The sequence below is a fragment of the Amblyomma mixtum genome, chromosome 2 (assembly GCF_055824585.1).
Source record: "Amblyomma mixtum isolate Tamu chromosome 2, ASM5582458v1, whole genome shotgun sequence".
Classification (NCBI taxonomy): Eukaryota; Metazoa; Arthropoda; class Arachnida; order Ixodida; family Ixodidae; genus Amblyomma; species Amblyomma mixtum.
Genome location: NC_143013.1, coordinates 221,562,921 through 221,575,724, shown reverse-complemented (window position 1 = coordinate 221,575,724; position 12,804 = coordinate 221,562,921). Strand labels below are relative to the sequence as shown.

Here is a 12,804-nt window from a genome sequence, read left to right as displayed (position 1 = left end):
CAATGAGAGAGCCGACATGTGTGCTGCACAAACCAGAACCATGGAAATAAAACATGTGAATTTGCCTCCTAGGGATTACATGAAGTTATTGCACAGCAGACTAAGAGCCAAGTGGTAAGCTTCTTGGGAAAATGAAGGACACAACAAGCTGCATACCATAAAGCCCATTTTAAAAGAATGGAAATCATGCCGCCATAAAGAACGTTTTATCTAAGTAATTTTATGTCGTTTACGCATAGGTCACACACACATCACCCATAACTTCTTATTAACAAAAAAAGACAAACCTGTGTGTGAAATGTGTGGTGAGGAGCTCACAGTAAATCACATTTTAATTTCTTGTTCACATCTCGAAGAACTTTGAAAAAAAAATTTTTACGGTATTTTACGTTGAACACATTCCATTTCATCCCGCATTGCTTTTAGGCGAGCAAGCACCTGTCGAATTTTCACTTGTTTGTAAGTTTTTAAAGAAAGCCAATGTTTTAAATCTATTATAATGTAACCTCTGTACACTTGACATAACATCATCTAACCTTGTGTTTGGCGCATGATAGCCCTAGTTGCTTATGCGCCATAAAACCCCATATAACTAACTAACTAACTAGTTGTATCTATGGATTTAAAGGCTTTCAGGCTTTGGGGTTTCTCAATCTCATCTTTCGTCTGCTGAGACAGTTTACGAGTATCCTGCCTAGCTACCATAGCCTCTACTGCTATTGCGAATTCCCTAATGATATTTGTGAGATTATCGTTCATTGCTTGTCATCCACTGGTTATTATCATTCATTCGGTGCTGCATTTTATACAGAGTCAAATAAACGGCCGTAGTCTTTCCAGGGATAATTTCTCAGCACCAAGCGTTTCTTAATAGCGTAGACGAACTTCCAGCATTCTTGTCATCAAACAGAGAAATACGAATCCAGCGCACTTGTGTTTACTAACTTGGCACAAAAGTACAACTAAAAGGCGTACAACAAGCAATGCACTAGTGAGATGTGCTTGCGCATTCTCTAATGGAAAGCGGATAGGCCACACGTTTTAGACTGAAAGTATGATGCAAATTGCGCTTCGTGCCAGGGCTGGTTCCAGGTATTAATTTCTTGATCATTTATGGTACTAACTATGCTTTACTATACCACCATTAGGTATAGATAACATTTTACAGCGCAGCTCCCAGGCGCACTTTAGTGGATTCCGCGCCGTAGTTGTCGGTGTAGCACGCCACCCGGCAACAGTGGCAGGTACTAGCAGAGCAAAACGCCACCTGCCACGGGGAAAGCGGGGGAATGGACAACCGGAAGATGGGTGCCATGGGAAGATCTTGGTAGGTTGCCAGCAGCGTAACACACCATCTGCCAGCAGTTACAGGTGCCTCTTCAAGAGCTGCACTCAAATTTCTTATTACCGGCTATCGTAATGGTCCGTCAATTTTTTTTTGTGTGTGTTGAGCAATAGATGATTTAAAGTGCGTTTTATGAGAATTCGTGTGCGGACAGAAAACATACGGAATGTAGTACACGCGTGATGCGCCAGCGAATTTTATATAAATATCTGGAGTAACCTTGAAAGGCGTTGTAGAGAATTAAAAAGTCACGGCCTTGAACGAGAGACATCATCATTCCAAAGAAATCAAAGGCACGTAGACTCTACTCGAAAAATTATCTTTTGACTGTCTCGCATCGACCTAACTGGCGCAAGGCCAATGCTCGGTACATGATTACCGCTTGCGTCACAGCTCAAGGGTTGAGCACGTAGAAAGCTGATAAGAGCCTAGTGGAAGCCGAAAAGATAACATATCGCACGAGATATATGGAAGGAGTACACTTGTTGACGTCGTGTGAATGAATCAGCATCTGGCTGAAATAAGGGTATAAATCAGATCATTCTTTAATGCTCTTCGAGCCCTGCTTCCTTGGACAGCGCATGTCCGGCTAGAGTGTCTAGGGGCCACCTGCTTCGGTTCCTCGGAACTACGCGTCTAGTTGGTAAGAGCTGTGCAAAATCAATTCGCATTTAGTCACATCCATAATTCTACACCGCGAAAGACGAAGAGAAAAGAAAACGAAGGGTCTCGTTTTTTTTCTTTGCCTTCGTCTTTCGCGCTTTAGAATTTTAGAATCGAACCAAATTGCCCAACATTTTGTCCTCCAGAAGTATTTAGTCACTCTTTTCACTATGCTATTTCTCTGCCCTGCTCCGTGATGACCTTCCTCGGAACAATCCAGCCTGACGCTCGCTAGCGCATGTTCAGGTGACTACAGAAGTTTACACGTGCACTCTGTACTTCTCTGCAACAGCTGTATAAGCGGCCCTCTATGTCAAGCGACACTTGCTGCGAGAGTATAAACTCACCTTTTTTATAGCATACTTGCTTCGAGAACTTTTCTGGGCACCTGTGCGCCTACTCCCTGTTTTTGGTTTCATAAATCATACTCTGCCTTTTGGAGTTGTCATGCACACCAGCAGGTTTTGTTGCTGGTTTAGGCTTAAGCAGAATGACCTCCGCACCATATCTTTGTCACCTGTGTGGAGAGAGAGAGAGTGAAGGAGCAAGGTCGTGAATAGGTTAACTAGGAAAACGTCCCGGTTTTCTACTCTGCACTAGAACACCTGCAGATTCACCTGGCGCTTACCGGCCTTTGGCCTCAGGTGTCTTTGTACTGCAAAATCTGCAAAAGAACGGGTGTCCGAGATCAATGTTGTACCGCAGACAACCGCTATCAAAGCTGCGTGGCCTACATCGCCTCAGTCACGTTCTCCTCTTGCCCACTGAAATGGCGCCTGTTAAAGCGAGAGGCAACAGCCACCGGCTGGCCTTTTCGTCCATGGACTTGCTCCCGTTGTATGCCGCAATAAAGACATTCCATTTCATATCCGAGTCAGTCGGCCTGCTTAATTGCCTTGCCTGCGGGAAAACGCAATAGTCAGCTCTCGCTTATCGTTATCAAGCAGATTATACTTGCGGTCCATACTAATTAAGTACAAGATAGGCCTTTCATCAAGATATCCCCATGCGTCCCTAAATTTCTTCCTAACAGTCGCTATCAGTGGATCGTTCTTTGAAAATCATGCCAGCCAGACCAGTTATTTAGACAAAAACCAAGGCCTCTCCTGCCATTCTGTTTCATTTGCTAGCTTTCGCGCTCTCTTCGCACGTTTAGTGAGAGGGAGTGAGCGCCCCATACTTGCCACATGGCGCAAATAATGAGCGTAGACATCGTTCTTGCTTTCTTCGCATGGCGATGCTTTATAGAGGAGCATTCGACAGTCACGCCAACACATCGTACTATGACCTAAGCTGCCGGTCCACATAAGTAGCCAGGTGCCGCTGTTGCTCAGTGGTAATGGCAATCGGCTGCTGACCCAAAAGACGCGGGTTCGATCCCGGCCGCGCAGGTCGAGTTTCTATGGAGGCGGAATTCTAGAGGCCCGTGTACTGTGGGATGTCAGTGCACGTTAAAGAACCCCAGCTGGTCGAAATTTCCGGAGCCCTCCAATACGGCGTCTCTCATAGTCAGTCACTTTGGGACGTTAAACCCCATAAACCAACCAACCGACAGTCACGCCAACACATCGTACTATGACCTAAGCTGCCGGTCCACATAAGTAGCCAGGCGCCGCGGTGGCTCAGTGGTTATGGCACTCGGCTGCTGACCCAAAAGACGCGGATTCGATCCCGGCCGCGGCGGCGGAATTTCTATGGAGGCGAAATTCTAGAGGCCCGTGTACTGTGCGATGTCAGTGCACGTTAAAGAAACCCAGGTGGTCGAAATTTCCGGGGCTCTTCACTACGGCGTCCTCATACCCTGTGTCGCTTTGGGACGTTAAACTCCAATAAACCAAACCACATAACTAGCGCGACACCATGGTAAACGAACCATGGTGTCCTGTTGTCACATTTCGAAGCCAGTGATCTGGCTGGCATTCAAATAGACGACGATATGCGTTGACCAGTCTGTTAAATTCGGCTACTCGGCAACGACTACTGCGTCTAGTTTGGTTTTCACTCTTGAAAAGCGGATACAAATGGGACTTTCCACAACATGCACTAGCGCTGGCGAGCTGTTGCCAGAAGCAAATGGCGTACGCCTGAAGCATTCTGCGGCACGAAAGTGGCGTAACTTGGGGCTAATTTAAGCCAGTTCATGGAATTTACTGCACGCCATCCGAATGGCACTCGAGTACTCGCGATACACCGCGGTTTTTTTTGGAGGTGTCGTCTTGTATTTCTGGACTATCGCCTTCGCTGAAGGTAAAATAATTGAGAGAAAAGCGAATAACAAAGGCTTTCAGATCACCGTAGCCGTACTGCAAACGAATGAGTAGCTCCTCTTCGCCATCCCTCCTCAGGGTTTTACTATTACTGATTATATTCGTCCATGCTAAGGGCAATTTTCTGTGAGCTGAAAAGCCGCATTATGAGCAGCGGCTTACTTATCTCTCTGAAAAAGAAAGCGCATAAGTGATACATGTTGCCATAGCAAATCTATGAGGCCGTAACTGAAGAAATTATGTAAGCAAATGCGGCAAAAATTTAATTTAATCCGCCGCAGTAGTCGAGTGGCTTTTGTATCTGCTGCTGAGGCCAAGGTTTCGGGATCGAATCCGAGCTGCTGCGGCCGCACTTCGATTGCGGCGAGATGCAAAAAAAAAAAAAAACACGAGCGTGTTTCAACGTCTGTGTACATACCTGGGCTAGCTGAAATCAAGCCGGAGCCTTCAACTACCATCGGCTCCTATAGCGCATGCCTTGCTTGAGGACGTTAAACTCACTTTCCCCGAAAATTTACCATTACGGCCACAGCACCACGCTAGAAATAGTGTGTAAATAACAAAACGAACGTGATAGAGATGAATATATTTTTTCCCTGTAGAGGGTACTGAAGGTGATGTGAACTTTACACCTCAAATTGTTTTATAGAATTTAACACTTTCAAACTGCCATAGATCGCCATCATTACACGCAACCCCCAACGTATATTCGAGGGAGTTGCAAAAGTTCATAGACAATGTCGGTAGATTTTGGTGCATGAGTATCTCGACATAGAGGAATCTTTAGGTGTTTTTTTTTTCGAGGTATGATGGCAGCACAGTGCTTTTCCAGATAAATATGCTGAGTAGAGAGAGAAAATGATGGACAGAAAGGCAGGTAGGTTAACTAGGCGACGCCCAGTACGCTACCCTACGCGTGGGAAGTTGGACGAGGTATAGATCGAAGGGGGAGAGAGGAAGGTAGATGACTTTTTCACGTGTCCGTAGTTCGTAACTAACAGGGTACGCTGGGCACACTCTGAAAGTTTCCAGTCTTGAACTCAATCTGGAGTGTTTCAAGCACTTTAAAGCTCGTTCGTGCACAGCTGTCCTTTACGATGAAGGTTTGCTGGGTAGAATTGTAAAGAAAAATGGAGATGCCGCAAGGACACCTGTGACTTTCTCGAACGAGCAGAAACGAAGAGTAATACTCTACCATTTCCACTGTGATGTCTGTTTCATCCAGTGACTTGTCGAGCTTAAACAGTATCTTGGGAATGAAGAACTATGCAGGACCGTTGATTTCGAGGGTTTGGAGCGATTGCAAAGCCGGCACTTTGACAGACCAAATGAGGAGCGCTGTGGACACGCTCAGTGATCAAAACAGTGATACAGATGTTTCTGCGGTTGGGTAATTAATGCACAAATAACCGTATATAGTATGACTATAGTATAGTATAGTATAGTATAGTATAGTATAGTATAGTATAGTATAGTATAGTATAGTATAGTATAGTATAGTATAGTATAGTATAGTATAGTATAGTATAGTATAGTATAGTAGTATAGTAGTATAGTAGTATAGTATAGTAGGGCTTTTGGATACCTTTAATACACCAAAAACATAACGCGTAGCCATTCACCATTAGAAAATGATGAAACTTTAAAAGCAACATGAGAGACTCCAAGTATTCAATATGCTCCCTCGCAACCAACATCAATGCAGCGTGGATCCTCTGGCAACTAATTTCTGAAGCCACTGGTTATTTTTCAGATCTTGCACATTGTGAGATTTGGAAGCCCCACTCTGTGGAAAACTGTAATTCCTGAAATAAGGCCATTGCCACCGGCTGCGGTGAACTACAATACTTGGAAATGCTATTTTGAAGCGTGTTATGAAAAATAAATTTGATACTTGGCCGATTGCTGTAGCGAACAGTGAGGCGATACTAGCGAAAATAATTAAACAAATTCCACCATTTATTCCTTAGCGTAGAATGCTCCGAGAAATAGGGAATGAACTGACTTTCTTTTTTTTTTGAGGGGGGGGGGGGTATGATTTAAATTTACCTTTTATTACTTTATCAACCAAAATAAAGGGCCAGCCTATGATTGCTAGTTCTCTCAGAAATGGTCGTCCTAGGGTACTCCTTACTTATTCAAGCAACTGGTAACTGAAATTTCTCTGGACATTGTTAGAACCACCTCTATTTATTTATTTATTTATTTATTCTTACATACTGCAGCCGCTATTGGGACTATCGCAGGAGTGGGGCTGACAGTAATGTAAAACAGCAGGGTACAGCACACTCAGAAACACTTAATCTAACATGTCTGCATACATAGCGCGAACAGTGTGATAGATAGGCTGTAACTAATAAATTTAAGCAATGCACAATGAACACAACTGAAAAGAAAGCAACATGTGACACCGACAGCTTTTAAAAATGAGCTTAATGCAAGAGACCGCGTTATACCAGGAATTAAGTTCCAATGTTCAACTGTGCGAGGAAAATAACTGTGCTTGAAATTATTAGTACGAGCGAAGTATGGCTTAACATTAAGGATACGATAACTCCTGGTTGATTGGGGAATATCAGGGATAGCATAGACATTATATGGGACATGATAAAGTGAACTGACAATGCAGTGCAAGAATTTCAGCTAATCCACGTGACTGCACACGGACAGGGGGGTTACATTCAAAGGTGACAATGCACGAGGTGAAAAACGGCGATCATACGGACGAAATATGAACCTGGTAGTTGAGCTCGGTTCATGCCTCATGGCTGTTGATGTTTTACCTTGCTTTAACTGCTCCATTATTTGCTTGAGTTCTTGTTGGTCTCTACTTCAATGGCGTAACGCCTGAAAGGATATTACAGGTGCGAAATAAATACGTAACTAAATAAAGCACTAGGCAAAATTAGTGAAACGAAGTCGTCATGACATGCAATGCGCGGAACTGCCGCACGCGGTCGTATTACAGTGGCAGAGCGTGTATCAGGAGCGAAACACGAAACTTAATCGAGCGCGGCCGACAGCTAACAGCTTAGAAAGATTGGTGAAATAACGTGGCTGGGGCTGGCAGAAAACAACAGCATAGGAGATCGCGCTGCGGCGATCTTGACAGTGATAATTGCATGGTCGCCTCTTTTGGCTACTGCTCCTCCGCGTCAACTAGAGAGCTGCCTTTGCAGTCAGCGTGCCACTATTTGGATGCAGACGTGCGTTATCTTCTTTGCGACATCGTCGCTTATTTCCTCTTGCGACACAAACCACAACGCACGCAATCATCGGGCAATGGGGCGTCGGCTTACTCCTCGACGCTTATCTTTCGTCTTGAATTGCGAACGCCCTCCACTCTGTTCTCCGCTTGGAAACCGATACGTTTTTCTCTCTTCTTAGTTTAGTTTAGTTTATGGGGTTTAATGTCCCAAAGCGACTCAGGCTATGAGAGACGCCGTAGTGAAGGGCTCCGGAAATTTCGCCCACCTGGGGTTCTTTAGCGTGCACTGACATCGCACAGTACACGGGCCTCTAGAATTTCTCCTCCAAAGAAATTCTAGCCGCCGCGGCCGGGATCGAACCCGCGTCTTTTGGGTCAGCAGCCGAGCACCATAACCACTGAGCCACTGCGGCGGCCTTTCTCTCTTCTTCCCTTTCAGCCATGGGGCAGGAAACCGAGCTCAGGCAATAGGAGTCACGTTCACCTGTAAGTGGTTAGAACAGCTGGAACAGAAAGAAGTTAACATCGCCTTTCAGGGCCACTGATGCATAAACAATCACCACGTTGCTATCAAAGCAACCTCTATCGGATCGCTGGAAATATTTAAAAAGAGAAGACGCAAGAACACCCGTGTTCTGTGCAATGTCCGCGCTTTAAGTGGACCCTGGTGCAGGCGCGGTGGCTCAGTGGTTACGGCGCTCGGCTGCTGACCCGAAAAACTCGGGTTCTATCCCGGCCGCCACGGTCGTATTTCGATGTAGGCAAAATGCTAGAAGTCCGTGTACCGTACGATGTTGGCGCACGTTAAAGGACTCCTGGTGGACGAAATTTCAGGAGCCCTTCACTACCGCTTTCCTCATAGCCTCAGTCGCTTTGGGACATTAAACCCCATAAACTACAAACCAAACCATATGATCCTGGGTGGTCGAATTTAATCTGCAGTACTCCATTACGACGTCCATGACAGCCCATAAGTCTCTACAGCATGTTAAACCCCTTACACTATAGCATTTAAAAAGGGTCACTAAAACTGACAGCATTTCTGCGCTAGTTTACAATTTTTCGCTGTCTCATAATAATGTCATTAGTTTTAGTTAGAGAGGTTTAACGTCCCAAAGCGAATCACGTCGTCAAGGGCTTCGGATGTTTCGACCACCTGGGGTACTTTAACTTGGGTCCGAAAGAGCTCCGCCGTGCAGCCGTGCTTTAAGCTAAGAAAATGAAAAAAAAAACTCTCTTCAGGCGCACACGAGCCCGTTGCCTTGTATTTTATGAACGTGCAAGTATCAATCGGTGAGAGAGAAGCATTGCCACTTGGACTCGAGTATCCAGGCGGTATATTTAAGAAACTAAAGTTTCACTAGCGCCACCTGGGAACTATCGCTTGCTTCTTCAAACAAAAGAGATACGTCAGCTGATGCCTTTGACGCCGACGGCGTTGATGATCCTAGTGACTCGCGTGTGCAAGCGTGCTTGACCTTTGTAGTGCTTGCAAAGTAAACAATAAACGTTCTGTAACCTCCTTGGCATGAACGCCAGATTTCCATTACTATTGGACAACCACCGCAGCTTGAAATAGGGGTGAACGGGTGATGTTTCTACTATAACGGTGAGCCTGTCTCCTCGTCCCTTGTTCACCAAGTGTGTAGAAAAGCAACATATATGTCGTCTATCTCCCAAACGACTAAAGTAGGAAGGAAGATGACTCACTGGGCCAACGACATTGACATCTTCTGTTTCTAATTCTTCGAATTTTTTCAGTACACTGACGCCTGAACAAACGCCGCCGGCCGGAAGTCCGACTCGTGGCAGCCTCAAAATCAGCGGTGCGTTTAATTTTATTTATTATGACTATCATTAAACAACATGATACACTAAAAAGGATTTTCGATGCCGATACTCGGATACTTTAACATTCGGCAAGTGACACCTAATACCGATGCAGAAAATGTATCGAAAGATAGTATCGAAGATATGTGTGTCTTCGAAACCGCCCATGTCTGCGACTGGCTTTTAGAAGAGATGCGATTTAAGGGCAGGTGACTACAGTGAATGGGAGAGTCGCTTGAGCACGTCGTCAAGTAAGTTATAAGCCAAGTTTTCGGACTGCCTTTTAATTTGTGTATCACAATCACTTTCAGTTTAGGGATCTTTCGTCATTTGAGCGTTTCTTTGCCTTCTCCTGTACAGCTGTTCCTGTTAGTCCCATTCTTTCTTAGGCATGGCTTTGGTGATGCCGTTCTCATTACATTGCCAAAGGGGCTTTCGTAATGCTGAACCTTTAGGCACGGACGTTTTTCCGTTTTTGTTGTTTTTTTTAATTATATATATAGCTACGTTTTGCCCTGGAGTGCGTGTCGATGTTTCCTGTATACGTCAATAATGTCTTCAGTGTTACTTCGTTTGCGATTACTGATTCACTCGCACGGTGGTTGCTACGCAGCTAAGTATTCCGCCTTATTTTGGTTCCTACATTAAAACACTTTAAAGTTGTCGCTGCGTCTGCCCTACCAGTTTCTTGTGCCCGCTGTGCTTGTTTTTTTTTCCTGTAAATTTGTTTTTAGTATTGCATCGCGTAGAACCTGCTACGTACAGTGCGATGTAGAAGCTCACCTGACGAAACGGAGCAACACAGAGGGAGCCGAATAGTCACGCGTACCGGCACCAATTGGAATGGTTTGAATCCTGGTTGCGTGTCCGCACGGCTAGTGGTGGTTATCAATGGGCTTAGAGAGAGAGAGAGAGAAAAGGACGGAAAGGCAGGGAGGTTAACCAGGCGATGCCCAGTTGGCTACCCTACACTTGGGGAGGGGAACAAAGGGGAAAAAAAGGAAAAAGAGCAGCAAGGAAATGGGCTTAAATTCTGGAAATACGTTACGGCCTACTCCATAGCCACTACGGGCGTGTTTCAGGCTGTATATAGGTCGCCATTGTCAGACGTCACGCTGAGCCATGGAATGCACCGTCAGCAACGAACGACCCCTCAAAATCGATCCACATTTTCAATGCAGAAGGTGACTCCCTCGGCGTTGATACCTGCACGTGTTAATGCACTTTGGAACGTGAAAAGATAGCGATAAAGTAGGGAGACAGAAAAAGACACACACGGACGCAGCGCCGTGCCTGTTAGCGCTGTTTTTCTTTTTTCTGTCGTCGTTCGTTTGCGCTGCGTTTTGCACGTTCTTAACTTTGCCCGCGCGATTACTGGAATATGATTATGCTGTTTGCCCGAGGTGACATACAAGTGTCCTAGCATGAATAAAAAGAACAAAGGAATGCGATTTGGAGCGTTATTGCCTCCCGCTAAAATACCGCTGCTACTGCAACATCTCACGTGTTGCAGTAGCAGCGGTATTTTAGCGGGAGGCAATGAACGCTCCAAATCACATTCCTTTGTTCTTTTTATTCATGCTAGGACACTTGTATGTCCGGCCGGCGCCCGACATACAAAAGTAGGCCGGCGCAACTATCACTCAGCACATAGTCTCCCACACGTCTGCGAATTGTTCACTTCACTTTGATTGGAGGAAAGCGTGTAGTCTGTGCTTAGTTTAAAAAAAAAAGGAATAGACTCTCTTGATTATCTTCAGTCACCCGTACGAGTAAGGTCATTGTAGGAAATGCTAATGAAGAGAATTCTGGTAAAATATTGCGGGAAGTTATTCCTTTTGATATGCACCTGTCTGCCATGCCTGTCTGCCTGCGTGTTTCCTTATTCAGAGAATGGAAGTTGTGTTTAGTTGAAGAAAAAAAAGAAAATTTTCAAATTCTTACAGTTTGCAAGTTGGAAGAGTGCAAGTCAAAATCACACCTCTCTCTGTGCGTTCTCATTACCGTTGCGTAGAACGCCAGAACCCGAAACTTTCAGGGCGGGAATGGAGCCTTTGTATGCACCAAGAACAATGGGTAGCGTGAAGAGTCCTCGTAGCAATCTGCGGTCAAGGAGAAACAATTGTAATATATCATGCTTTTGCGACGCCACAGCGGACCTTGTTCATTGAGAAAAAGAGTCCTTTGTAGATTGTCCACGAGATGACAAGAGAACTTGGACGAGATATTCCAGGAAGTTATGTAAGAGAACGTGGGAAATGGGCTCGCGCTAACAATCAGATAGACGGTCTACAGAACGCGGTGCTTGCCGTGCCTCTCGGCGCACATTATCGCATCGTCGCTTGCGCACGTGCCGCTGCTTGAGTGACGCAGAAAACGGACACGGTGGTAATGCGAGTCACCCTCATTGGGGAGAAATACGTGGAATTCACCCGTACAGCGTTGAAAGAACGCTGCCGCTAGGTTTGCATCAGCTGGCCGTTCGTACCCTTCGACAGGTCTGCCGCGCGTTCCGGCAAAGCGTCGCCACTGCGATGGGGTTACTCTGGTTGCTCTCTTTTGCGGCGTCGTCGCTCGTCTGCTGCCTCGGCGCCGACCGCAACAAGGAACCGAACGTGGTGCCCGGGCGCAGTGTGATCGTCCATCTTTTCGAGTGGCGGTTCGACGACATAGCCTACGAGTGCGAGACATTCCTCGGACCACGTGGCTACGGCGGTGTTCAGGTCGGTCGCCTTAGGGCTGTTTTCACGTTATATTCTCTGCTGGGGTCACTGATTAAGTTTACGCTTGCATATAAAGAAAGTAGTTTCGATATTAATTTACATTCGTCCGCTCTGCTCTTTCTTCTCATGGCTATCTCTCTTCTGTCTAATGGACGTCGGTGCCTGCCTGTTTGCACCGAGAAGACATCGCCAGTCAACGAGCACGGCATCATTTTCGGGGACACGGTGCGGCGACCGTGGTACGAGCGCTACCAGCCCGTGAGTTACAAGATCAAAAACCGGAGCGGGGACGAGGCTCAGTTCCGGGATATGGTCCGCCGCTGCAACCAGGCCGGAGTGAGGTCAGTGCTCTGCTGCACGCGCTGCTGTTCCCTGTGGCGTAACTCATGCATGACGCAAAGCGGCTTATCCACAACATGACAGCGTGCTTACTCGACAGCGGAGACCTATTTGTTCCAATCAGCGTGCACTTTATACAAGGACAAATTTCGTGTTTTGCTCTTTATTTAATCATACTGCAGGCAGATGTTACGGCCTTAGCAGGAAAAGCGTTACAACAAGCCCACAAAAAACAACTGAGCAGGGAATATGGTGTACAGCGTAAAGGACAGAAGTTGAAACGGCAGATTAACAAAAAGGCATATTTGCAAGAAAAGGGAGACAAATTGAGACAATAAATCCAACTCAAGGCATCTTCACATGACAAAAGACATTTGAGTTATTGTGAGAAGTTATTGGACTCAAAGACCATTGGTGGTAACTAGTTCC

At 45.8% G+C, this 12,804-nt stretch overlaps 1 protein-coding gene across 3 annotated transcripts in view; it reads left to right on the top strand.

Moving 5' to 3' along the window:
- The first annotated feature begins 1,062 nt into the window (after positions 1–1,062).
- Positions 1,063–12,804, top strand: part of LOC149362684 (alpha-amylase-like) — a 31,771-nt gene continuing 20,029 nt past the window's right edge. The window contains exons 1-4 of one of the 3 annotated variants that reach the window (XM_089573163.1): positions 1,063–1,988; positions 9,245–9,309; positions 11,812–12,036; positions 12,220–12,377. In XM_089573163.1, coding sequence (XP_089429289.1) covers positions 11,848–12,036; positions 12,220–12,377 — 347 coding nt within the window. In that variant the 5' untranslated portion in view covers positions 1,063–1,988; positions 9,245–9,309; positions 11,812–11,847. Of the gene's footprint in view, positions 1,989–9,244; positions 9,310–11,683; positions 11,702–11,811; positions 12,037–12,219; positions 12,378–12,804 lie in introns of those variants that run through there. The other 2 variants (XM_089573164.1, XM_089573165.1) reach the window with 2 other exon arrangements.